Here is a 24,289-nt window from a genome sequence, read left to right as displayed (position 1 = left end):
TAACCCCAGCCGGCAACCAAGCACCACACAGCTGCTTGCTCACTCCCCCTCACCCCGAGGGATGGGGAGGAGAATCTGAATGTAAAACTCAAGGGTTCAGATAAAAACAATTTAATAGGTAAAGCAAAAGCTACGCGTGCAAGCAAAGCAAAACAAGGAATTCATTCACAACTTCACATCAGCAGGCAGGTGTTCAGCCATCCCCAGGAAAGCAGGGCTCCATCACACGTAACAGTTACTCAGGAAGACAAACACCATGATGTCAGATGTCTCCCCGCTTCCTTCTTCTTCCCCCAGTTTATATACTCAGCATAACATCATATGGTACAGAATACCTCTTGGGCTAGTTCAGGTCACCTGTCCTCACTGTGTCCCACCCCAATTTCCCATGCCCCTCCAGTCTCTCACTGGCAGAAGCCAAGAAACTGAAAAGCTCTTGATTTAGTATAACCATTACCCAGCATCAACTAAAAACATCAGTGTCCTATCGACATTGTTCTCACACCAAATCCATAACAAGCACTGCACCAGCTACTAAGAAGAAAATTAACTCTATGCCAGCTGAAACCAGGACACCTGTCTTTGGTCCATGGACATAAAGTGACATGTTATAAACCATGCCCAAAACTCATAGCACTTTGAAAATAAAGTAACTCATGGTACCCTTTCCCCTTCAGTGCTTTGCGTGAAGAATATTGACACACAGTGAAACTAGGTTACACAATACATCTCTGGCTTTCTACCTGGCTAGGGGGCTGATCATTTCTGCAGTAGACTCCCTCCTCTTTCACAGCTACCGGGAACGTTCCCACAAAAGGGCTTGTGTTTGTGAACGTCTTTATCGTCTGCCTTTCTGCCTTCCTTCATGGAGTAGGACCCGTCTGGAACAAGCTAGCAGAGTAAGGATCACTGTGTCCCTGTCTAACAGAGGACATCAGTAAAAGCCTTAGATTAACACAGAACCAAGACCCTGTAGGCTGCAATTACCTCAGATAAAATTTGTTATTAATAGAGCAGAATCTGGCACCATAGTTCACCACAGAACTGCTACTACTTGACAGACAAAACACTTAACAGCCATTGGAGTACCAAGTTAGAGAGTCTGTGCGAGATTGATGGGAGCAAAAAGTGAAATAATGCAACAGCAAAGGCAGGGATGCTGAGACAGGTGACAGCAGAAGTTGCTGAGCTCAGTACCGCAATAGATACAAAGCTGCTGCACCTCCACGCACCCAAGTCCAGCCCGCAGCGAGGCAGGGAACATATTCCCAGTAGGCAAAAACACACATGTCCAGTGACACTGATCAGCACAGTAAACACACAGCACACAAACATGAATGGTACAAGGGGCTGAATCCTCTTCATCCACCCTCTCCAGCCAGTTTGGAAATCTAGTAGTAGAGTGAATTTGTATAAACGTATACATGTACACACACACACGAACACAAGTACCTTCAGCAACTGGCCTTAAACACTCAGTCTGTCCAGTAACTAGCCACTGATTTCCTGGTACCAGGGCGTAAGAGAACCCCAGCTCCATATTACTCCCTGCGCCACAAATCTTCCCGCCTAGAGAGGGAGAGAAATTAATGTCTCCACTAGCTGATCCACATGCACAGCCTTCCAGTGGCCAACTCTCAGGCACCCACCACGTTTTCTCCAATAAGCCAGCATAGACCTGCCTTCAGTAAGCAACTGCTGACCCCGATCTATCCCGTATCTGGTCCTGGATGCTCCAAAGCCTGTTGCGATACTTGCATGTCTGGCTCGTTTGCGAGCGATCACATGCGCTGGCATTCTGCCCTAGCCCAGGCCCCCTCTGCACGTGCTCCAGTCTTCCCCTTTGCTGGTGCCACTGGCCTGGCACCAACGAATTTGCTGGCATACACCAGCCCCTTTGGGCCTGCGGCCTGAAGCCCGTTGCTCCGCCTAGCTCTTCGGCTGTCATTGCACACACAGGGCTGCAGGCCCCTCCGCCTGGGAAAAAAAAAAAACCTAGATTCGGCGCTTAGCGAGACATGGCAGGCTGCCGAGGCCAAGACCACCGGTCAGCAAGGCAGCCACACGCGGCCGCCCACTGCGCCGCGGCCCGTGCTCCCACGTCCCCGTGTTTTTTTCTACCCACACGCCTTGCGCCCTCAGGACGCGTTGCCGCCGGCCCCCGCCGTGACTCGCCAGGGCCTCAAGGCGCGCAGCCTCCGCCCCGCCGCTGCGCAGTATGAATTTGGCGCCTTGCCTTCTCATTGGCTGGTCCCCTTCGCCAATAGACTCGGGGCGAGCGCCGTCGCGTCGCGCAGGCGACCAGTCAGCAACAAGCTTCTTCCGGCAGGCGCGCCAATAGCGAGGTGCGGCGGCGCCGTCCAATGGGCCGAGGCCTCCTTCGCAGAAGGCCATAAAGGGGCTGGGTGCGGGCTCCCCGGCCTCACTTCGCCGCAGAGCTCCGCAGGATAAGAGTTGTGGCCGCAGCTCAGTGAGGCGCCATGTCTGGCCGTGGCAAGAGCGGCGGTAAGGCCCGCGCTAAGGCCAAGTCTCGCTCGTCCAGGGCCGGGCTGCAGTTCCCGGTCGGACGCGTTCACCGGCTGCTGCGGCGCGGGCACTACGCGGAGCGGGTGGGGGCTGGCGCGCCGGTGTACCTGGCCGCCGTGCTGGAGTACCTGACGGCCGAGATCCTGGAGCTGGCGGGCAACGCGGCCCGCGACAACAAGAAGACGCGCATCATCCCCCGTCACCTGCAGCTGGCGGTGCGCAACGACGAGGAGCTCAACAAGCTGCTGGGAGGCGTCACGATCGCGCAGGGCGGCGTCCTGCCCAACATCCAGGCTGTGCTGCTGCCCAAGAAGACGGGCGGCAGCGGCGCGGGCCCCACCAAGGTGGGCAAGAAGGGCGGCGGCCAGCAGTCGCAAGAGTACTAGGGCAGCCCCCGCCCCAGCACCACACAAAGGCCCTTTTCAGGGCCACCTCCATTACTCACCGGGAGAGCTGCGATCCGCACGCGCGCGCGGCCGGGGGGGGGGGGGGGGGGGGGCGGGGGGGAAAGGGGGCGCGGCGCCGGACCCGTCTGCTGCAACAGTGTGCCTGAATGCCCGCTGGGCGGCGCTGCAGCACTCGGAACGTCCGCAAAAGACTGACGGCGGGGCTGGTTACCATTTAACTGTTTATCGTCTGTTACATTCAGTGGACGTTGCATAGAGAATAAATACTGCTTCGTTTCCAAAACGGGACCTCAGTAAGGTGCCCTCTAGGCGTTTACAAGGCACTGCACCGCACGAGCCCTGCTGAGGATGGCAGGCTGGTAGCAAGTGTAAGGAGCCACAGTGAAAGGAAGGGGCCAACACAGAAAGGCACAACAGCCTGGATTTGGGCTTCCTCTTCAGCTTCCCCTTGGCTGGTTACTGCACGTGAGTGACTGTTGCAGATTGTCCTTGTAGACAAGCATACAAGGGAAACACCACCAGTAGTCCACTTGCTTCCTTCTTAACCTAACAGAGCTATGATGAACGTGGCATCTGTGCTACTTCACCATGAGGAACCCAGTACGGGGAACCAAACAGCTGCTTCCTCTTCAGCATTCTAATGAGCGAACAGGCCTAAGGGAGATTAATGACCACTGAAAGCACTTTAGTACTATCACAGTGTGTTACATGTGCCTTGTTCCTAAACACAATAGGAAAGCACTTACAAATTATTTTTTAATTTTTTTTTAGCTACCTAGCTACAAAAATTGTTGAAAAAAAACTTTAGAGACACTATGCAATTTAGAGAAATGCAGAGGGATGAAAACCCCAAACAGTGTAAACTACTCAAGTTAGTTAACTTGGTATTTCAAGTTTTTGTGGCCAAACGTCAGATAAGACAGATGTGAATATTTAAATAAGTCCCTTCCTCCAGAAAAGGATGACAGTGCAGCTGGCCAAGAATTGCTGGAGTTGTAGCAATCATGCCGACCACCCCACAGGTTTAGCGGGCATCATTGAGCTGCCTTGCCACACTAAGGATATGCTTAGCTCCCTTACTCAGAAGTAAGCTAGCTAGTTCAACACCAAGGTTCTCTGCAGCTTCCTGGGCCTGAGCAGGGACATTCTTGGCCGTGATGCCAACATGCTGCACATCATCATTTGGCCCATCTTCATTCTGCAAATAGAAACACTTCAATGTAAGGCAGTGGGAAAGAACAGGCAATGAATAGTTTAAGCCATGTGTGAAATAGTGTAAAATCTGTGGTTTAAGAAGCCTGGAGAACAGTGCACTGTTACAGTTTCCAAGAAACCAGACCCAAAATAACAGGTTTCAAAAAGTCTGGTTTTGTCCTTCAGCTTCAGGTTTGGATTTTGAAGCCACTGTGATTCACATACCTGTTGGGGATAATTAACACTGGTCTGCATAGTCTCCTTCAGGCTATCGGATCCATCCAAACTGTAGACTGCTCCTGTCAAATACAACTTGGAAAGACATACAGAAGGGATTAATACAGTGTTAACAAGCAAGCAGAAGGCCAACCATCCCTTTAAAAAAAAAAAAAAAAAAAACAAACACAAAACCACAGAATACACAAAGCTAAGTCTGGAAAGGGGAAGGCTTCTGTAGTGCAGTGGGATGAACTTTTTTCTAGTTTCCCACCTCCTTAATGGCATTCTGTGTGTAAAAACACTGACTTTCTGGGGTCAGAAGTAAGACTTGCAGATATCGGGGCAATGCTACCTTTAGGAGTGGGATGGTGTGAATCTGGTACTTATTATAAGGGTGTTTTCTAGAAGACTGAGATTCAGTTCAGTAGCCAGACCCATTCTCATACTCCCTCATTGGACACAAACCTGGAAAGCTGAAGTCAGGAGCCTGCCTGCCCTGTTTGGCTATAAAGAGATCTGCTGGAGTTGCCTTCAAGGAACAATCAGGCAATGCATGGGCAATGGAACAGTTTTCAGAAATAATCCCAGATAAGTACAAAGCACTCCTCACCTGGCCATCTTTCAGCATGGTATTGACAGCAACAGGGACGCTACATCCACCCTCCTAAAACAGAAAGCAGCCGACACTGAGGCTCCTACCCAACACATTCAGAGCAGAGTCCTCTGAAAAGTTTAGGCTGCACACAACCCCCCTCCATTGCTCTTCAGGTCCTTCCCACTTCAGAAGTAATTCCTACTTTGCAGTTTTAGGAAAGCGTAACAGATTCCCACACTATGGCATCAGGTCAACTAGCAGAGCAGCATTTACTGCTGCAGGCAGAAAAGCAAAGATGCCACACCTACCAAACGTTTCATAAAGGCTCTCTCAGCAATGCAGCGCAACACAGTGTCTGCATCATGCAGGGCAGATACCATATTCAGTATCTCTTGGTCCTTGGCACGAACTTCCACTGCTAAGGCACCCTAGAAGAAGAAAAAGAAACATACCACATAATCATAATTCCTCAACTTCACACATCTCTGTCTGTGCTCAGCATTAGTCACTCAACAGAACTCATGAGGCCTGGATGCATTTCACTAAGGGAGCGACCTTTAGATGTTTAACAGAAATTAATTACAAAACAATCCACTGGTTGCAGAGACATCCTATAGCAGCTGCTGTGAAAGGAAGATCAGAACTTACTTCAGCCAAGTGTTCAAGCTCATGCTTCCCCTCAAACCATTCTAGAACCTATCTGTTTAGACTGCACATAGAGAACCACCCACCCCAATGTCCCTTTGTGGCAAGAAGGCTGGATAAATCCAAGCCTCCCAACCTATTCTTAAGACAAAGATCAAGTGCTGAATGAGCAACAGTGACAAAACAATTCTTTCCTAAACTGGGACTGATCAGGGGGAAGGAACTGCACAGTACCCAACACACACATGAGCAAAAATCACTGTTTCAGACTGAATTTGCAGATTCAGTACTTGCAATTGCTAATGCATAGCCAGCTCAAGTTTAGCAAGTCTGATACCCACTGTGCAACACTCTGTAAACTCAGCCACACAGTCAGCATGGGCTGGAATGGTTTGCCTGCCTAAAAACAAGAGCACTAAGAATATGCTCCTAGGCAGGTGTTTCAGCTCCACCCTACACAACCTTAGGGCACCCTGCTTAAGGAAGGAGGAGAGAACATCACAGGTCAAAGATACTGCGATGGTTCTGCTCAATTACCCCAGTACAGTGCAACACTGATCCTGCCAGAGCCTGCCCCACATCTGCCACATCACCTCAGCATAGCAGTGCCACACGTTATCTTTATCATTTACTGTTTTGCCATTACTAACAGAAATCAGTCCCCACGACAGCAGGTAACACAGCTGACTACTGCTCTTCCCACAGGCCGTGCCTAAAATAAGGCGTAACAGCCAACAAAAGAAATCGACATAGTAGTTCTTTGGCAACAAACACACAAGAAGTATTAAGCACAATTAACTACTCTGACACATCATACTGCCGCCAGCTTTCAATACGCAGCAAGGCTTAAGACCCAAAAGTAGTAACGTACCTGTCCAACAGCATACAGACAATCTTCAGGGCTCAGGAGCTGGAAGAAAGTACAATCAGAGTTAACTCAAGTTGCACTGTTCAGAATACAGAGAGCCAAATTCTATGCACCTCTGACACCAACTGCCTGACCAAAGAAATATCACCTCCCCCTTCCCATGCCTCAGTGTTTCTATCTCTCAAGTGATGTAATGCACTTTCCTTCACCTGGACTGTAATGCTTTGTGGATTAGGTGAACTAGCTAACCAGAAAAATCTGTCATGGACACTGCTGCATTGCTAAGACACCAAGTACTGTGAAACGCTGAGACATGATCAGATTACAAACTGTTACTGCACCACAGAAAGCTGAACGGTATTAATCCCTGTATGCAGAAAACAAAAACCACCACCAAAAAAAAAAAATTGCCCTCCCTGAAGCACATCAAATCACAAGCTAACGTGACAACGGATTCAGCAGACTGCATGCTCATCTTCAACAGGACAACCACAAGGACTGAAAGGCAAGCAGTTGATGGTTCAGCAAAGAATGGTATTTTCTGCTTTGCAGCTCCTCACCTGGCCAATGCGATTCTCCCAGCCCATTCTCTTCAGTCCAGCAGCAGCCAGGATGATGGCACTGAAGTCTTCCTTCTCATCTAGCTTCTTTAGGCGGGTATTTAAATTTCCTCTCTGTAGAAGTGATTAAGCAAGTATAGAAATAGCAGGCAAACAGTCCTATAACCACTTAACATTTGTCCGAGTGTGTTTACAGAGCATATAGAACCCAACAGCCTCCAAATGAGAATCAGTCAAGAATACCATCCCAAAAGAAGTGTTAAATATGGATAATTGTTTCTTTAACTAGAATTTTGCCAAGCATTATGGAATATGAATTCAAGCACTGAATCTCAAAAGATACGCACGTCATTTAAATACAACACCAACTCCTTTTACAGAGCAAAGAACTAGGTTACTAGGACTGAAGTAACGGTGCCTTTTACCACGAGTTCAGGGGCCCGCATCAGAACTAGCAGCCCAAGTTCCATCTGGGGTGTTGGGAACCAATGGGCATTTGGCCACACCACTGTGACAGACACACGGTCAGCACCCATCAAGCAGGCTTTTGAACATTCCTCAGCTTAAAATTCATCTGCATCCTCAGTGCCAGCTAGATTAAGGCGGGCCCCTTCCTTACAGCCTGATGAGAAAGTAGAGGACAGAATGGGCGACTGTGCACTATACAACCCTCTTCAGCATAGGTTAGTGGAGGCTAGCCTTTGAGGAAGCAGTTTGTTCTTGTAAGTCAAGTGGTATAAATCAGCCTTGAATCTAGATTTCACATTAAGTTCTATTTTCCTGTTAGCAGCTTTACCCAGTTCCCCCGTTCTGCCAGGAAAGGATACAATATCCCTGAATTCTAACTGAGGGAACTTCTTTTTGAGCTGGGCTGCTCTCCGAAGTGAGCTGGTTCCAATCACACTGTGGGGAAAACAAAATCAATGAAATCCAGAATACTCCTACACTTACCTCCAGCCAGAGATTTGTCAGAACTTTCAAGGAAACCAATGGCAATTTTTTTTTTTTTTAATTGAATTGAAGATCCAAGAACCTGCCAGTGTTTTACATCTCCTTACAAGAAAGAAAACCACTCTCCAAGGTTTAGCATAAAGCTTGGCTGAAGCTAGATGCAGGCAAGCAACCCCTAAGGAACCAACTTACAGGAGATGCTTCAGGAGGACAGCATCTAGCCACCGTCAAGGACTAACAAAACCCCATTGAAAGACCACAACATTTCTCACAGGGAGCAGGGGAACCACAACTCTGCTGCCCCGAACTGAAAGAGACATAGCCATACAACTGAAGGGACTTCATCAATTACAGAAACGCAGTGGGAGGAGAACCTTTGGAAACAGTATGGTGCATAACTGGAAACCACAGAAAATTGCCAGTTTGAGCCGTAAGCATTGCTCTTCTAGAGATGTATGCTGTTCACTTTTCTTGGTACCCTGGAACCTAAACCAGATGCAATTTTCCTGCTATCCAGATGCGCAGAAGCACGTGTCTACATTTGTGTCACAGCTAGTGTTTCTTTAATGCACACACACACAAAAAAGTCTTTCTAATAGTTGCATAAACCCAAGTAATTTTACCCAGTTGTCTCAGACAAAAGGCTCCAATAACCTCCATTAAAAGGCAGGTAATTAAAAATGAAGAAACTGCTCATGCTCCCAGCAGAACCGTAAGAAAGCGGCGCCAAAAATCAACAATGAAATCAGAACTGGCTGGGTGAGAAGAGGAGCATAGTTCAGGCCCATGGCAAGATAAAATACCGCACTGTACACCCTGTCTGCATTGTATGCACTCCCCTGCAGTAAGGGCAATACAAAGGAGCAGGAATTCACTCTGGAGACTGTGATAAGAAAGGCTCTAACTTGAGAAAACATTGCACCTCAAGGGTGACTCAAGAGATCCAGCCTCACTGTTTGCAGCACTCCCATGAGACAGCGTTGCTCTTTTCTGCAAGTGGGTTCAGCGTGATGTTTACGGAAAGCTAACAGAAGGCAGTGTAAACCACTACAGGATAAAGCAAGGAGCTCATTGACCTGCTGCTGGGAAGTATCAACAAACTCCTCCCTTCTCTTTTTACACCATACTGTCTTCCTCTTCCCACTCACCTCTTTTCAGGAAGGAGGCCCAGTGTTTTCCCACAGTTTTTGGGATGAAAGACAACAGCATCAAGTGGGTTTTCCCTTCTGCAAAATAACACAAGCACAGTATGGCTGACACATCATTTAACAGAAGGCTGTTAAGCTTAACAGTTCTGCTATCAATCCCCAGAGGAACTGCCTCTGGCTCAAAACACCCCACCATCGCTGTAAAAAACAAGAATTTCCAGGAAACCTGCTGGCTACAGAACACTAGGACAGCTCTAATATTTCTAGTGTTTCAGAGGTTAATCAGAGGGTGGTCAAATCTGAAACACCTAAAAGGACCTAAGCTGCCTTTGCTTTCCTACCCCTACCACCACTGTAAGACACAAGTCCCTCAAAGAATTGAGCCTCGCACCCACACTTACTTGCAGACAGCACCAATGGTAAAGCCAGGAGGAAGAGACGTTGGCAGGTCCTTCAAAGAGTGAACCACGAGGTCAACTCTAAAAATCAGAGGAGAGTAATCACTGAACAGATGGTTGAGCTCATGCGGTACCTACCAGAGGCCTGCAGATCATCTACAGAAAAGCGTGAATCCACCCTGGGAATCAGTTTGGAGAAGAGGTAGGAATTTCAGGATTCTATAGCCAAAATTACTACAGAATTCTCTAGCGTTACTCCAGAAAAGCCACTTCACCTTTCTCTGTCTCTTTTTTCCCACCTGTAAAAGTAAGAGAATGCCTTCCCCCCAGTAGGGATGCAAGACACATTACAACAATCAGGTTGAATGAGGGGAAGACACTGGAGACATTCGCATGGAGACATACATCGTACCAATATGCAACCAGTATGTTATCTGGTATTACGCTTCAAACTGAAAATGATAGCTAGCCAAAGCAACAGAGCAGACAGCTTTTAGAAGACAAACACACACCACTGTAAATGCCCGAGTCTCCAGTATTTTTTCACCGACTTTACTCAAAAATGCAGTATTACCTGCCTATGTGTCAGAGATGCAGAAAAGCATCTTTGTTTTCAAACTTACTAAGGTGTAAACACTACTAAAACCCTTCTCAGGACATTGAAAAAAAAACCCAAAGCGCTCATCTCTCTCTGCTCCAGCAGGAGCCTGAACTGAGTTTTTCTGTAGAAAGAAGTTACCCAGAAAGCAGCACAACTTGTCCATGCCCAATTCTCCTGCACATTTAGCATGTAAATATGTTAATAAATGGTAACACGGTAACACTAAATATGTTATGTAATACATTAATGTCATCCACTAAAGTATTTTTAAAAGAAGGTACTCATAACCAGGAAGTTTAGATGACATCCTCTCTGATGTGCGTGAAACACACAAATTCAGGAGAAGAAAACCGAACCGGGGCAGCCCAAGCAACAACACAACTCCACTTCAAAATATGTGGCCTAAGCCCAGGGTAGAGACAGGAAAGAAAAGAAGACCATGACTTGTCAAGAGATTTCTTTCTTAACCAGAGAGGTGCCGGAACAGAAGGAAACTAGATCACACATGCAGCAAGCCAAAGAGGTCCAAAGAGCACCATGAATGCCAGAGGAAGAGAAAAAAAATGAGCTCTTACTCATTTCTTTCAAGTGCGTTTTCCAGCTCTTTGGTGAAGAGGCTCTTCTCCCCAATCTAGACGTAAATGGAAGAAAGCCACAAAACATATTTTGTCTGCAAATATATCATCCTGTACAGTTACTTCTGGCATAGAGGAAGGAGATCCTTTACCTTGGAAAGTGCTGTATCCAAGATCTTGTCTCCAATTGTTGACATGGCAACTGCTCAGAGAGAAAGCACAGGTAAAACATGAGGGTCTGTCAGGGCACCTAAGCCTACACCAGAAACATCTGCATAATGTGTAATGAGCAGCACAGTGTCACACACTACTGCATGAACACGGACTCCAGATAAATATAAGAGCAGCTCACTTCTGGAAGCACACTGCACTCAAGATAACCAAGACTTCCCTCACTCTGTTTTTGAGGGCAGTGAAGAAAAGAGGGCAGGTTTTGGGAAGAGCTGACCCAACGGAAATTTCCACAATCTTCTTCTGGAGTGCCAGTAAACAGTCAGTCATCAGTTCTCTTCAGTGTAAGGCTGAACTCCCATTATTCCTGTTGAGCGCCTCAAGCCCCAGACAGGAAAATGCACCCAGTGGGGTGCAGCCAAAGCAACACCAGGTTCTCAAATAGAGGAAAGTTAACACCAGCTGCATGAGGTACTTAAAGCTCCAGTCATCAGGAGCTTATGAAAACCATCTTTCTCCCCTAGCAGAAACTAGCAGTGGTTGCTCAGCCACACAACCCTACTGAATTCAGACGGTGCTCTTAGATAAGTAGGGTCAAATCCTCCTCCTTGTGACAGCACTCTACACACACCTCTTGCTCCCAAAGATAAGCCACTGACTCCTGCTGCGCTCTACCGAAGGGCAGCATCCAAAAAAACTTACCAATCTCAAAGCGGAGGTCAGGGTATAGCTCACGGAGGACCTCAACTACACTGTCGGTCTGAATACGGGCCAGCTGCAACGAAGCAGAAAGCAAAGCCCTAAACAAAGAGCACATGCTCCATACAGTAGCTAGAGAGGCCTTTGCCATTTTCGATGGTCAGGCATGCATGTCCGCTACATTCTCTAAATCAAAAAGCATTAGAAATAAGCAGCCCCAAGTAAAATTGCTCATAACATATAAATTCCTTGAACCACGTGAACTCATATCATGTACAGAGCATTTCACTTAAGAACTTATTTTATCGACTAAGGGGCAGCAAAATGTCTCTTCAAGTCCAGTGCTGTTGCGATCCACGCACTGACAAGGGCAAAGCGAAGAATTTATAGTTAGCAACTAGAACAGAAGCCTACATGTCAGGATTCACACGCCCTGCTTCCAGCTGTGTTATTATGATCATTAGCTGTCCCCCAGTCAGAAATTCCATTTCTCTATACCACCTTTGGCACCCTTATTCCTAGACAGCATTTACCTACCTAACTCTGAGCTATTTGGTTTCACCTCTGTGCAATGTGACTGCCAAAAGAGTAAACAAAGCCATCTTCCTGTTGCTCAGTGACAAAAGAGTAAGACCTACCGCACACTGCGTACACTCTGCTTTTTCTAACTGTATGAATTTTACCAATACTCCAAGTTTTGGGAGGAGCCAGTAGGATTTCACTGTGCCGCTGAAAAAAATCTATAGTTATTGGCAAATATGACTTACTTATCCTCTATTAAGATCAGAGGTCTATTGACAGGTTCTACAGATACAAGAAGAAAAAAAGTAACAGCTTAGTTAGGTCTCCATGCACAGCAGGCAACAGGTCTTAAAGCAGTAAAGTGCAGGGCTAACATGCCCTTGCATAAGAACAGCACAAGCAAGTAAAATAAAAACACAATTAGACTAGCAGAGGCTCATTCCACACATGCAAGCAGCAGCAGACCAGCTTTTCTCCCACTGATGAGCTGTGTAGCCTGTGGCAATTAACTTTGTACTAAGGACCGTGGTTTCCTTACGTGCAAAATGAATACAAATAGCTGCTTCCCTTTGTAAAGTGTCACAGGAGCCACAGGTTAGAAAACAAGGTAGCATGCATGGACATCTACGTCCCATGCCCTGATGTCTACGCGAAACACCTTCCTGAAAGCACAGAATTCTTCCTGGAACGGACAAGATTATCTCCGAACAAAGGCCTGAAGGACATTTATCGGCCTTTACCAGTCTGCTCCTCCCTGCTGCACCCAGATGGCAAGAGATACCGGCTGTATCGCTAGCCCCATCCCTCCGCGGGCCTGAGCAGCTCGTCGCTGGGGCGGTTGGGTTGGATTGTGGGGGTTTTCCCCGCATCCCTAGGGCAGCTGCACAAGCTTCGCCAGGTAAAAAACCCACAGCAAGCCACCCGCGAAAAGCGCTCGCACCCCGGCCTCCCCAACGGCACCCCGAGGGGCCGCGCAGCCTAGAGCAGGCCCTCACCTGGGCCCCCAAGAACTTGCCGCGGGAGCCGCCAGGAAGGGACCGGGCCGCGTCGGCTCAGCCCCTCTTCGCCGCCCGCCGGCGGGCAGCAGCCGCGGCGCCGGCCCTCGTCCCCTCAGGCTGGGCGCTCCCCGCGCCCCGACCCCGCCGCTGCCTACCTGGCTCCGGCGGGTGCCCACGCGGACCGCTCCACCGCCCACGCCGTTCTCGCCCTGCGGCAACAACCGGGTCAATGCCCGCCCCCTGCCCCGCCGGCCCGCCCCCGAGAGACCCCGACTCACGGCGGCCGCGCCCCGCTCAGCCATGGCGCTGCGTCGCCCTCAGCTCCAGCTCCCCTCACTGCTCCATGGCACCGCCCCGCCTCCCCGCGTCACGTCCGGCCGCTCGCGTCACGGCGGCCCTTCGCCGGCCCCCAACGGCCCCGCCGCCGAGGGAGGGAGGCGCCCCCGGCCTCCAGCCCCCGGCCCCGCGGGAGCGAGCCCGTAACGGCCCCGGCCCGAGGGAGGGAGCCCGCCCCCAGCACTCAGCGCACTGCCCAGCAAGTCCGGTTTATTGTGGGGGCTGACAGCCAGCGCGGCGCGCAGCCCTCACACGGGCGGCCCCCGGACCCGCTGCGGCGCCCGGTACAAGCCGAGAGGGCGCGCGGTGCGCCGGCCCGGGTCAAGCGCTGTGCTTGGTGTGGATGAGCAGCTCCCGTTGCAGGCCGGCCTCGATGGTGGTCGCTGCCTTCCCCGAGGGCAAGTCCGTGATGAGGGTGAGCTTGTTGAAGACACCTCGACCGAAGTAGTCGGCAACAACAGAGAAGCCGTCGTTGGAACATTTGAGCTGCCAGACACACAGCAGCAGCGTCAGCAAAAGCCAGAGACAGCCTCTTGCTCCAGCCCCTCTCCTGTCACCCCCTCACTTTGAGCAGCCCCAGCCGGCCCTTGGCTGTCCTGCTAGTTCAATGCAAGCACTGCACAAGTGTTTTTTCCTGCTAAGGCATTCGGCCAGTGGCCGTTCCACCTCCTGTTTCAAGCCTATGTTTGAGCCATGCACTGAAAAGGTAACAGTTATCTTAAGCAGAAAAGTGACTGCCTCAGCTACTCTATAGTTTCCACATGCATTAACAAGTTCCAGCTAACCCTATTCTTGACCTCACCACTTCATCCCTGGGAAACACAATGCAGAGGCAACAATTTTGGTGTACCCCAACTGCCCTATCCTGTCCCTGTTCCAACTCACACAAGCTTAGGGGTTTCCCGTTTTGCTTTTTCCTGTTGTTCCCCCCACCCCCCTCTTTTCCCTTCATTTGTTCTACACCACTAGTTGACCAGCTATCACACCAAGCAACAGATCTCAATCCGTTTCAGGGTCAGGTGAGAATACTGTGTCTTTTATCTTTGGAGAGCATCAATGACTCCTCATGCCCTGTACATAATGCAGTCACCTCAGGATCTAATGCCTCATTATTCGCAGTCAATGTAACCTTGTTTACAAAATCCTTTCAGCCTCACCCTTCTCTACCAGCCTCTGGGGATCTGTAAGTGAATCTACACCTTATTTACTACACCTGGTAAAACAGCCAATGTTACCCTACCTGATGCTGAAACTGGTCGTGCAGATCTCTCTTCTGCTCCTGGGCTCGGATCATGTCCATCACTTTGCGATTTTCTGGCATGCAAGTAGGACATTCTGAATCACTCTCAGAGTAGCTTTCAAAGCAATGCTGGTGGAAGGAGTGACCGCACAGGAAGTGGACAGAAGGCAGCTCCAGGGCACTAGCACAAATACTACACTTGGTCTTCTGAAAGATCTTGGGACTGAGAGAGCAAGAGGAGGCAGAAGGGCAAGAAAGACAAAGCATGTTTTTCCTTAATAACAAAAAGCAAAAGTTCTATCCTGTGCAAGACAAGACAGCACAGTCCCATACCTCGCTTTTAGCTCTTCAATCTCCTGGCGGATCCTTGTAGTTTCTTCTCGGTATTTCTGAATTCTCTGATCATCCTGCTCTATCTGGCGGCTCTGTTTCTGCAGCTTGCTGACAAGATAATCCTTAATCACAGACAGTGTGGCTGTGGAGTTATGAGCCAGAGTCTGCACAACTGAGAGAAACCAAGATGTTAGTTTAACACAAGCAAAAAAACCTCCAGCTACACCAGTTCTACCTGGACAAACTGCTTCCCTGTGAAAGGCCACTTACAGGCAAAGGCAGTCAGCATTCTTACTATTCTTACTAAGTCCAAAAGCTCATTTAAAGACTCTTATTTCAATTTCAACTCTTCCAGAAATGGGTGACCGGGAGCATATTTGGATAGCTCAGATCATATGGGGCAAAGCAAAGATCTAGTGGATTGGATTCCGTTTCAACTTTCCCACCAAGGCACAACAGGAGTTTCAGCAAGCCCTTCACCTCCCCACAATGACAGAACAGAAATTATGTACAGGCATCTGTAACCACTGATACTGCAGATCTTTTTTTCCTGATTAGGGAGCTGTGACTGCCATCGCTTTTCCCTATAGAGCGGGTTATTACTTCAAATGGTGGGCTCAAACTTTGTTGACACTTCTCTCAAATTTCTTATTTACAGAGTGTGCTATAAACTAGTTTGGGTTTCGGGGTGGGGGGTGTTGGGTGTCACCTGTCATTATTACCAAGCAGCGGAGGCATAAGATTCTTGTTCTCAATGTGTTTCAGCACCGCAGCAATATACTCTTTGCAGTCCTCCTCCTTCCGTGCAAAGTAGCCAAGAGCCTGTTCCCACAGACAAGCCTCTTGGTCTCCATACAACTCGCACACCTCGATCACCTTCTTGTACTGCTCATTCTGCATGTGGTAGTGCATAATCTGTTGGAAACTACACGAAAAGAGACTCATCAGCTGCAACAATCCACCTCTGCTTGATTTGTTACAGGGACCTCAGGTTTTGACCCATCCATGCAATCCCCAGGCATTCACACAGAAGGTAAGACAGGTCTTTCATTCACTCTCTACTTAATCGCCATACTCTTAACAAGTATTTTCAGCTGAGCAACAATCCGAAGTTTCCACCTTGAGATACTAAAGAGGTCATTCCCATTGTAAGTCAGGGATATTTATGGATCAGAAACTCTCCCTGCAGTGGGGGCAAAGGGACAGGACTCTACATATAAGAGCACCACTCACAGTTTGCCCTGCTCATAGAGGTAGAGGACACCATCCTTGAAATTGTGCATCTGACATAACACCAAGGCCTTATCAAAGACTGTTTTGAACCTTCCACTCTTCAGGAGCGTGAGGGCTTCATTGTGCAGCTTCTCCTTGATCTACAGAGAAGCGGGAGAGGTCAGGCAGACCACAACACACACACTTGGAACACGTTGCACTAAGACCTGACAACAATTTCCAGGTCTTTCAAAGAGGAGGACAGTTTTGCTGTTGGCAAAAAGGCTCTATCCTTCTTAAGCAAACAGAACATGATTTCTATCACCTAAACAGTCTGCATCCTCAGAGATCCAGGCAAAAAGAGAGAGCTACTTTTGTGGGAGAAGCACCTGCCCACAGAGGTTGTATTGTCTGGAATCTGTTCTTAAATTAGAGCTCAGCCTCACTGAAAGGATTATTCTCCCAGCTACTAGGCTGCTTTCCCATTTACATGCCATGTGTCCAGCACAGTGTATGTATTGCCTCATGTTACCAATGCTCATCAGGAACAGTTAACAGATTGGCAGGAATGCAAATAGGATTCAGAGACCAAATCTTCCCCTCAAAACACAAAGCTGGAGGAGCTCAAACCTGCTCATCTTGTTCATGCGCCCAGTTCTGGAGTCGAAGTTCCAGTAAAGTGTCATAGACACCCTGTGGAGAGTCAGCTTGCACCTCAGTCATATGCTCCAGAAAAGCCTTCAGTTCTCGGGAGTTGTTTGCAAAGACCGGAATGAACTCCTCTGAATTAGCCTGTAACACAGCCAGAAAAAGTCAAACACCCAGATCAGTCTCCACCAGACTGGTGCTTCTGCTGTGCAGAGTGCTCATTCCCAGTCTGTAACATGACAGATATAGCACAGTACAGGATGCTCATTACAGCAGGAACTGGTTCCAAGCAATAGCTTTAAGCAGTCTCTTTTGTCTCTAGACTACCAGTACAGCAGGATGGGGCTTCTCATAGAATCAAAGAATAGTTTGGGTTGGAAAGGACTTTTAAAGGTCATCTAGTCCAACCCCCCTGCAATGAGCAGGGACATCTTTAACCGGATCATTGTTCAGAGTGCCATCCAGCCTGGCCTTGAACATTTCTAGCGTTGGGGCATCTAACACCACTCTGGGCAACCTGTTCAAGTGTCTCTCCACAATCACTGTAAAAAAATTTCTTCCTTGCATCTAGTCTAAATCTACCGTCTTTTAGTTCAAAACCATTACCCCCTGTCCTATCACAACAGGCTCTGATAAAAAGTCTGTCTGCATCTTTCTCATAAACCCCCTTTTAAGTATTGAAAGGCTGCGATAAGGTCTCCCCAGAGTCTTTGCTCCAGGCTGGATAACCCAAATTCTCTCAGCTTTTTTTGACAGAAGAGGTGTTCCATCCCTCTGACTGCTTTTGGGGCCCTCCTCTGGACCTGTTCCAACAGGTCCATGTCTTCCCTGTGCCGAGGGCTCTAGAGCTGGACACGGTACTGCAGGTAGGGTCTCATCAGAGCAGACTATGTTTTAGGTATAATGAGAATATATACCTAAAACATCAGGCCTCCACCATAAGGAGTGCAGGAGCACTCACTCGCTGCAACGTTACCACTCAAGAGCAACAACTCTCAGTCAACACAAATTGTACCTTTTTTCCTTCCAGCATCCCAGGGCCTCCATTGTCTCCTGATGGCCGGTAATCAGTGCAAAGGTTCTTCAGCAATTCTGTGGTCTCATTAGGGACATGGTGCATTAGGGTTTTACCATACCGCTTCATGTTACTCTCTGCCTGATCAAAAGGCAGCTTTCCAATGTAGCACAAAGCCTCTTGGTAGTTCTGTGGAGGCAGCCAGAAAAATAATCACAAAATAGTCTGCTCTCCATTTCAAGGTTCAGACAGAAAACATTGAAGATATGCTGTGAGTATGCCACAAACACTATTGGTTCCGAGTCATCACCTAGTTCCCTATTCCTGCTTGTTTTCCTCCTCAAGGAGGAAGACTGGCTGTGGCCCAGGGGAAAGGGAGTACAACTTAAGCCTAGTCTCTTGCTAACAACCCTTAAAGTTACTTAAACGTTACTTAAAGTAACTCTTAAAGTGCACTGTAAAAAGCCACATCTGAAACAGAACAAGACAGACCCTCTGATTTCCACCCCTAGTCTACTGCACAAGCTAAAAGCAGAAAGCCAACACATAAGCAGCAGCAGGTTACTGCCATCTGAGTAGTCCTGTCAGCACACCAGCCACAGGGAAGAGGTCAGTAAAACAGGATTCTCACTAAAGAGGCTAGAGAGTTGGTATTCTCCCTGATAACATGAGAGCAATAACATCTCACCTTGATGTCCTCTAGCTGGATTTTGAGGTACCATTCATGATGCATGTGCTTCTCTGCCAGGTACACAGCATGGGAGTAGTAACCTGCTTGACGAAGCACCTTGATTGCCGTTTCCACATCAAAGCGGACCTCACTCTCACTCGTCTACAAGAACAAAAGCAGAAAGATGGTCCCTCAGCAACATTCCCACAGTCCACAAGCAGTAACCACCTAAGAGGAGGAAAGCCAGAGCAGGGACAACTTAGTACCTCTTGTGCAAGGGTAAGATCGCAAGCGCAGAAGGGAAGTAGTCTAATCACCTCTCTCTAGCTTGCCAGTCACACCAGCAAAAGCTGGCATGCTCCAGACCCAGATAGGAAGCCAACCAAACTGAGAACGTAACCAAGAGCTTGGAAACAAAGGAGCAAGGACAGAGGTACCAAGGGACAAATCCATTAAGTCTCTCAACAGCCCCACAGGAGTCAATTTACAATGTCTCTGCTGCTCCTTTTTAATTATTACGATGACATGACAACTTTGCATGATTTCACTATTCCCCAATACCTTAACGAACTCTTCCAGTTTGGAGCTGTCTTTGAGTTTGGTATAGCAATTCAGCAGAAGGGTAGTATGGTCTGCATTGGCCAGGGACTGCAGATGGAGTGTCTGCAGATAAGCAGTGAGGTTGTGGATACGCTGAGCGTCCAGGAATTTCCGAATAACGTAAGATGGTTCCAGCTTGCCTATAGTGCTGGGAGGGAAAAAGCCACATGACAAGAGACTGCATACCCAGGAAGATGAAACAAATGGAAAAATTAACAACAGAGCACAGGGAAGCCTTAACTTCAGCAGGCACCAACCCACCTGGGACAACTCAGCTATGCGAGACCACCCATCCACACGCACAGTGAAACAACCAACCCTCTACAAAGGCTATGGTTGGGACAACGGTGACAGCAGACAAGGAGTTAATCCTCCTTTAAAAGAGGCAGTGAGAAGGACTACACTCTGAACACAGCTAACTGGGAAGCCCCAAAAAAGGGGAACAAAAGCTACGTTTTCCTTCATTTCTGTCACATAACTTGAAGTCAGCTTTAAACACTCATGCCCACACAGAGCAGTTTAGCTACAGTTATCCCAACACTTAATGCAAAAGTTGACAATAAAACACACGCCAACTCTCGCTAGACATTGGGACTCCAGTATTTGGGTTCTATATTAAAATGCCAGCAAGTGTTATGTTCAGGAGACTGAACGTGAAGTTTCCAGTAAGCTCCAAAACAGGCTGCTCCAAGTTTTAAAATACCTGAGATGTTTTAAAAACTGACATTAAGCTGTTTGAGCATTTTTCAAGATGACTGGCATACTTGGTCAAATTACATCATCAGTCTTGCCTAGAGCAATCCCTTCTTTCTAATGACATCATCAGGCCCCACTCCACCCCAATGTTCCTCCATTATTCATGCTAAAAGACAATCAAGGAGGAGAACTTTATCCTAAGGTGTACAGAGTGACTTTCAAGCAACTTCTTCCAAGACTTTTAAACTCACTGACACGTTTCTCTCTACCAGTAGAATTTTCACCTCAAGTCATGCAGTTTTGTTTTGGTTTTATTCCTGCACTAACACAGAAATCAAGACCTCTGAAGCTCCTATCTGTAACTACACCGTCACGGTTCCCATAGAACCCCCACTTACCGGATATACTGCTGGATGGCTCCATCGTGGTTCCCCTTGTTGTACAGATGATCACCATACTGTCGGAAAATCTCTGACAAACCATCACTGTCCAAGTGGTGGCTCTTGGCCAGGTTAATGGCCATTTCAAATAAGTTCTTTCTGAATAGCATCTGTTAAATACATGGGAAGAGCAGCATGAAGGAAATGTCACCTTGCAAAACAAGTTCAATCACGCCTGGAAAACAAGTTGTTTCTCCTTTTTGGTGCTATATGCACTGTACGCATACATGGGCTTCTAAATACAAAATGCTTTACAACACTGGTTATGCTGAAAAGCTACCAGATCGCTTGTTACCTAACTCACTTACCTGAATGGCTCAACTTTCCAACCTGCAGAGCCAGGACAATTTCACAGGCCTAAAGCAGAGACTAATAATGAAACAGATTTACATGCCTCAAGTTTGGTTTGTGTATCCTTCTCCTGCAGTACGTGAATCTTCCCATCTCTGGTCAGGACATACAGAGAACCCCACTCTGCTAAGACATCCACTATATCATCAAAGATTGAGCTATATGCAATGAATTTGTTGCACAAGTCGTAGATATTCAGGACTTGTTTGTCCGAATTCTGTGCCTCATTCCCAGCAAACTCTGACCTGGAGAGCAGAAGAAAGTTTTAGAGAACAAGAGAAGCACAATGTGAATTCTTGATACCTATACAAACTAGGGATGTCCAGAGAGCAAGACAAATGGGATTCATTTGGGCAAATGAACTAAGCAAACCCAGATGCAAAGCACCATGTATTTATACACAAATTCCATCTATGTGCTAGACTGAGACACTCACAGGACTGGGAAAATAACCCCACTCATTCAGCATGCTTAACTGTGCTACTCCCACAACAGAAGTTAATTGATATATGGGTCCAGATGAAGCCTAACCACCTCTGACAAAGTTGGAATCAGCCCCCCAGAGCAAAGCTTCACAGCGGAAAATGAAAATGAGGAAAAGCAGGAAGCTGCAAGAGCAAAAAGAACTCATCTGTTCCAAGGAGCCGTACTTTGGAGACGTCTTTCGGTCCTTGGAGACAATGATGAGGTACCCCCGATACCAGTGAACAATGAGCTTCTGTCCCTCGAAGGCAAAGCAGGGGCCACGTTCATCTGGTTGATAAAGGTACACACACTCATTTCCTGCCACAATGAACTGGAGATCCTGGGAGGGGTCACTGAGAGCTGAACAGCGCAATCCACAACCGTGAGTGTCCAGCTCCAGGCGAGTATAGTCTTTCACTGAAAGCATGTAAGACTACAGAAGAAACAAAGTTTTTGGGGATCGCTCTGAACCAGACTCAAAAGCCAACACAACTTGCAAGTCAGAGACTCATTTTTTCCAATTAACTTCTCACCTGAATGTTCTCTGTCGTCACCACAAACAGATGTGCTGTTTTGCCAGACTGTCGGAAAGCAAGGCCCGTAACCGGGTAACTGCCTTCATGAAGGATCTGGGTCTTGCTATGCCGGTCTCGAGTGATGTCTCCTTTAGTAAGTACAACACTCCCATCTGCAAAACCTGGTGAAGGGGATGGACTAAACTATTACTTACAAGGCACACCTGAAATATTAACCAGCATTAAGTTAGGGCAGCTCCAGTCAGCGACATCATCTTGATCACCAGCAATGTATTAAGTAACCGGATCATCACAGGTTCTTGCAGCAAGTAGAAGCCAGAGTGCCCAACCACCCTATTACTCCTGTTACAGTTCAGAGCTGTCACCCAGCTGCGCAGAAGTTGTCACTGTTCAGCAAGGTTCAACTTGCTTTCCATGCACAAACTTCAGTTGGAGGTTATTTTTGTTTGAGTCCGTCTGTATTTTGCGGTATAAACAAGCTTTTCTCCACCAATGGTAACTATTGTTTTAATTCACTCATTTTAAACATACTACACACTGTAAAAAGACTAGAGACAGATTTCCTAAAAGCGAGTAAAACATGTGGTTTTCACAGCTTGCTGACGGCCCGAGTCTCGCAAGCTGTTCCAGGGTGGAAGGCCACAGCACACATATAGAAAGCCTTCTGATTTTAGTGCAGGGACCAACTCACTGAAAAGTGCTTGTAACCTCACAACGCTACTGCTCTTACTCTGTCAGAACTTAAGGAAAAAATATTACAAAGGAATAGTTAAATCCAAAATGGGAAATTAGCTTTTTTCTTTTAAAAAAAGGTTTCTATGCAGTGCCGGGGCGGGGGGGGGGGGGGGGGGGGAGGAAATCTCTGTTAACAGTAGGTATCACAAAAGCCATGTTTTTTCCTGTGCTACAACAAAAGCTAAATTTAGTATCAAGTTCAATAAATGCATAACCTTACTGACTGGCGGGGAAAGATGACATTAACTAAAATTATGCTCTTCTTTCAAGTATCAAAGTTATTACTGTAACATACGCAGACTCAGGCTAAACTTATGTATTTATTTTCTCAAGCTCATGGACAGCACAAGATGTACCATCTCTCCATGAGAACAACATAAAAACTGTGTGAAAAGAAAAACTGTCAGGATGTTCTATGCTGATTTTTGTGCTATCTGTTAGTTTTCCCTACATCTGAGTAAGGACCATAATATTTTTCTTAAGTTATTATAGTTCCATTTTACTTACCAATAGCCATGAAATTAAGATTCTCATGGACAGTCAGGCAGGATACAACTGTGGGCTTGTTACCTGGTATGGCCGGAAAAATTCGTGTGCAAAGAGGATTGCCACCATCTCGTTTCTCCAGGTTCCAGACTTTAACCTACAAACAATAACAACATAGCATAAGCAAAACATGAGGTATGAGAAGGCCAGGGCCTGGCATCAAGCGGAACAGTGCCCGGAATGAGCAAGCCACTGAAGGGAAGAGGTCAGCTGAAGTAACTGCAGTACTCTTTAAGCAAGACCCATAACACCAATGCGTTATCCTCTCATTGTCATTTGACTTACCAAGGGGTTAATGCCCTCTTCATCCTCACCGATGGAAACCAAGATACTGTGCTGCTTCAGCTGGTACAGATGCGTCACCCTTAGTTTGTAAGCCTGGAAGCTACTGAGTTGCAGGGAGCGAGGCAAAAACCAAATCTGACCTTCCATATGTACAGCAGAGTTAAGGCGCACAGAGGGGACAGCTCCCCCGCTACCCCCTTCCAGGCATGCGCCCCGGCCGTACCCGAACCCACGCCGCCCCACCGGCCCACTCACCTGCCTCAGCCTGGCAGCTGCCAGCGCACTTGGCGAGCAAGCCCTGGGGTGTCCAACGCCGCGGGCCAGGTGTTGCTCAACGGGCAAAGGCCAGGCAGGGGAGCCCGCCGCCACCCCGGGCCGGGGCACCCCGGGCCCCGCGCCACCAGCGCCCGCTGCCCCACGGGCCTACCGAACCCCACCAGGCCCACACGGTCCAGCGCGGCCGCCCCCCCGCAGGATATCCCCGAACACCAGGCTTCCCCGTCCGGAGTCGCAGACGGCGATGCCCGGGTGGCAGCGCGAAGGGCGCCCCCACCAGCCCCCATCCGGCCCTGCCGGTGCTCCTTCAACCGTCTCCCTTGTCAAAGAACACGAAGCGCCGCCACTGCAGGTAGGCGGCAATTTTGGGGCCGGGCCCTGGGCTGCGCGTCTCACGTGACAGGGCGCCCGCGCAGGTCACGTGGAGCAGAAGGAGGGCCCCGCCCTGCGGTTTGGCCGCGCCCCAGGGCTGCCGCCGAGCGCGGGCTGCCTGCAGGGCACCGCCCCGGGGGCGGCCGCGCTGCCTCCAGGCCGCGGTGCGGAGGGCACGGCGCCGCCCGGCGTGGGAAGGGGGCGCCTCTCGTCACCGGGGGTGACACGAGAGCAACTGCGGCAGGCTCGTAGTGTGGCGTCACCTTGCTGCAGTTACCGGCCCCGCACCTCCGCCCCCATTTCACTTTCTAGCACGATCTGCTGCAGCCATCGCTCACGCCTGGCGTCTGACCGAAGCGTCGCGCTGCCTGTGGGAAACCACCACGAGCAGGTCTCAGGGCAGAACGGTGCGGCCCAGGGCTAGGGAGTGCAGGGCTCGTGCCCCTGCCGTGTAAG

The 24,289-nt window shown here is 48.5% G+C and overlaps 3 protein-coding genes across 6 annotated transcripts; 1 reads left to right on the top strand and 2 right to left on the bottom strand.

Annotated features, from left to right (window-relative positions):
- The first annotated feature begins 212 nt into the window (after positions 1 to 212).
- LOC119158110 (histone H2A) lies at positions 213 to 3,787 on the top strand. The gene has a single exon (XM_037409634.1). The coding sequence runs from the start codon at positions 2,481 to 2,483 to the stop codon at positions 2,910 to 2,912; it is 432 nt and encodes a 143-aa protein (XP_037265531.1). The 5' UTR covers positions 213 to 2,480; the 3' UTR covers positions 2,913 to 3,787.
- Positions 3,141 to 13,504, bottom strand: HMBS (hydroxymethylbilane synthase). Of its 4 annotated transcripts, XM_037409630.1 has the most exons (14): positions 13,356 to 13,504; positions 13,233 to 13,286; positions 11,561 to 11,633; positions 10,840 to 10,889; positions 10,688 to 10,743; positions 9,515 to 9,592; positions 9,114 to 9,191; positions 7,842 to 7,917; positions 7,015 to 7,128; positions 6,458 to 6,496; positions 5,250 to 5,369; positions 4,957 to 5,010; positions 4,353 to 4,439; positions 3,141 to 4,131 (listed from the first exon to the last, which is right to left on the bottom strand). In XM_037409630.1, exons 1-14 carry the CDS (start codon positions 13,377 to 13,379, stop codon positions 3,958 to 3,960), a joined length of 1,077 nt encoding a protein of 358 aa, XP_037265527.1. In that variant the 5' UTR covers positions 13,380 to 13,504; the 3' UTR covers positions 3,141 to 3,957. The 4 variants fall into 4 exon arrangements, with proteins under 4 accessions (XP_037265527.1, XP_037265529.1, XP_037265528.1 ...); XM_037409632.1 differs by lacking the exon at positions 4,957 to 5,010; XM_037409631.1 differs by lacking the exon at positions 13,233 to 13,286 and having other exon boundaries at positions 13,356 to 13,502.
- Positions 13,505 to 13,606: 102 nt separating this feature from the next.
- Positions 13,607 to 23,827, bottom strand: VPS11 (VPS11 core subunit of CORVET and HOPS complexes). The gene is made up of 16 exons (XM_037409629.1): positions 23,665 to 23,827; positions 23,186 to 23,334; positions 22,862 to 22,997; positions 21,617 to 21,780; positions 21,269 to 21,516; positions 20,662 to 20,863; positions 20,226 to 20,377; positions 19,093 to 19,279; positions 18,550 to 18,693; positions 17,862 to 18,050; positions 16,829 to 16,990; positions 16,220 to 16,359; positions 15,709 to 15,911; positions 14,987 to 15,158; positions 14,654 to 14,876; positions 13,607 to 13,899 (listed from the first exon to the last, which is right to left on the bottom strand). The coding sequence occupies exons 2-16, from the start codon at positions 23,330 to 23,332 to the stop codon at positions 13,735 to 13,737; spliced, it is 2,634 nt and encodes an 877-aa protein (XP_037265526.1). The 5' UTR covers positions 23,333 to 23,334; positions 23,665 to 23,827; the 3' UTR covers positions 13,607 to 13,734.
- Between the last annotated feature and the right edge of the window lie 462 nt (positions 23,828 to 24,289).

This window comes from Falco rusticolus, chromosome 16 (assembly GCF_015220075.1).
Source record: "Falco rusticolus isolate bFalRus1 chromosome 16, bFalRus1.pri, whole genome shotgun sequence".
NCBI lineage: Eukaryota > Metazoa > Chordata > Aves > Falconiformes > Falconidae > Falco > Falco rusticolus.
The sequence above is the reverse complement of the archived record's forward strand: the minus strand, read 5'-3'. Positions and strand labels throughout refer to the sequence as shown.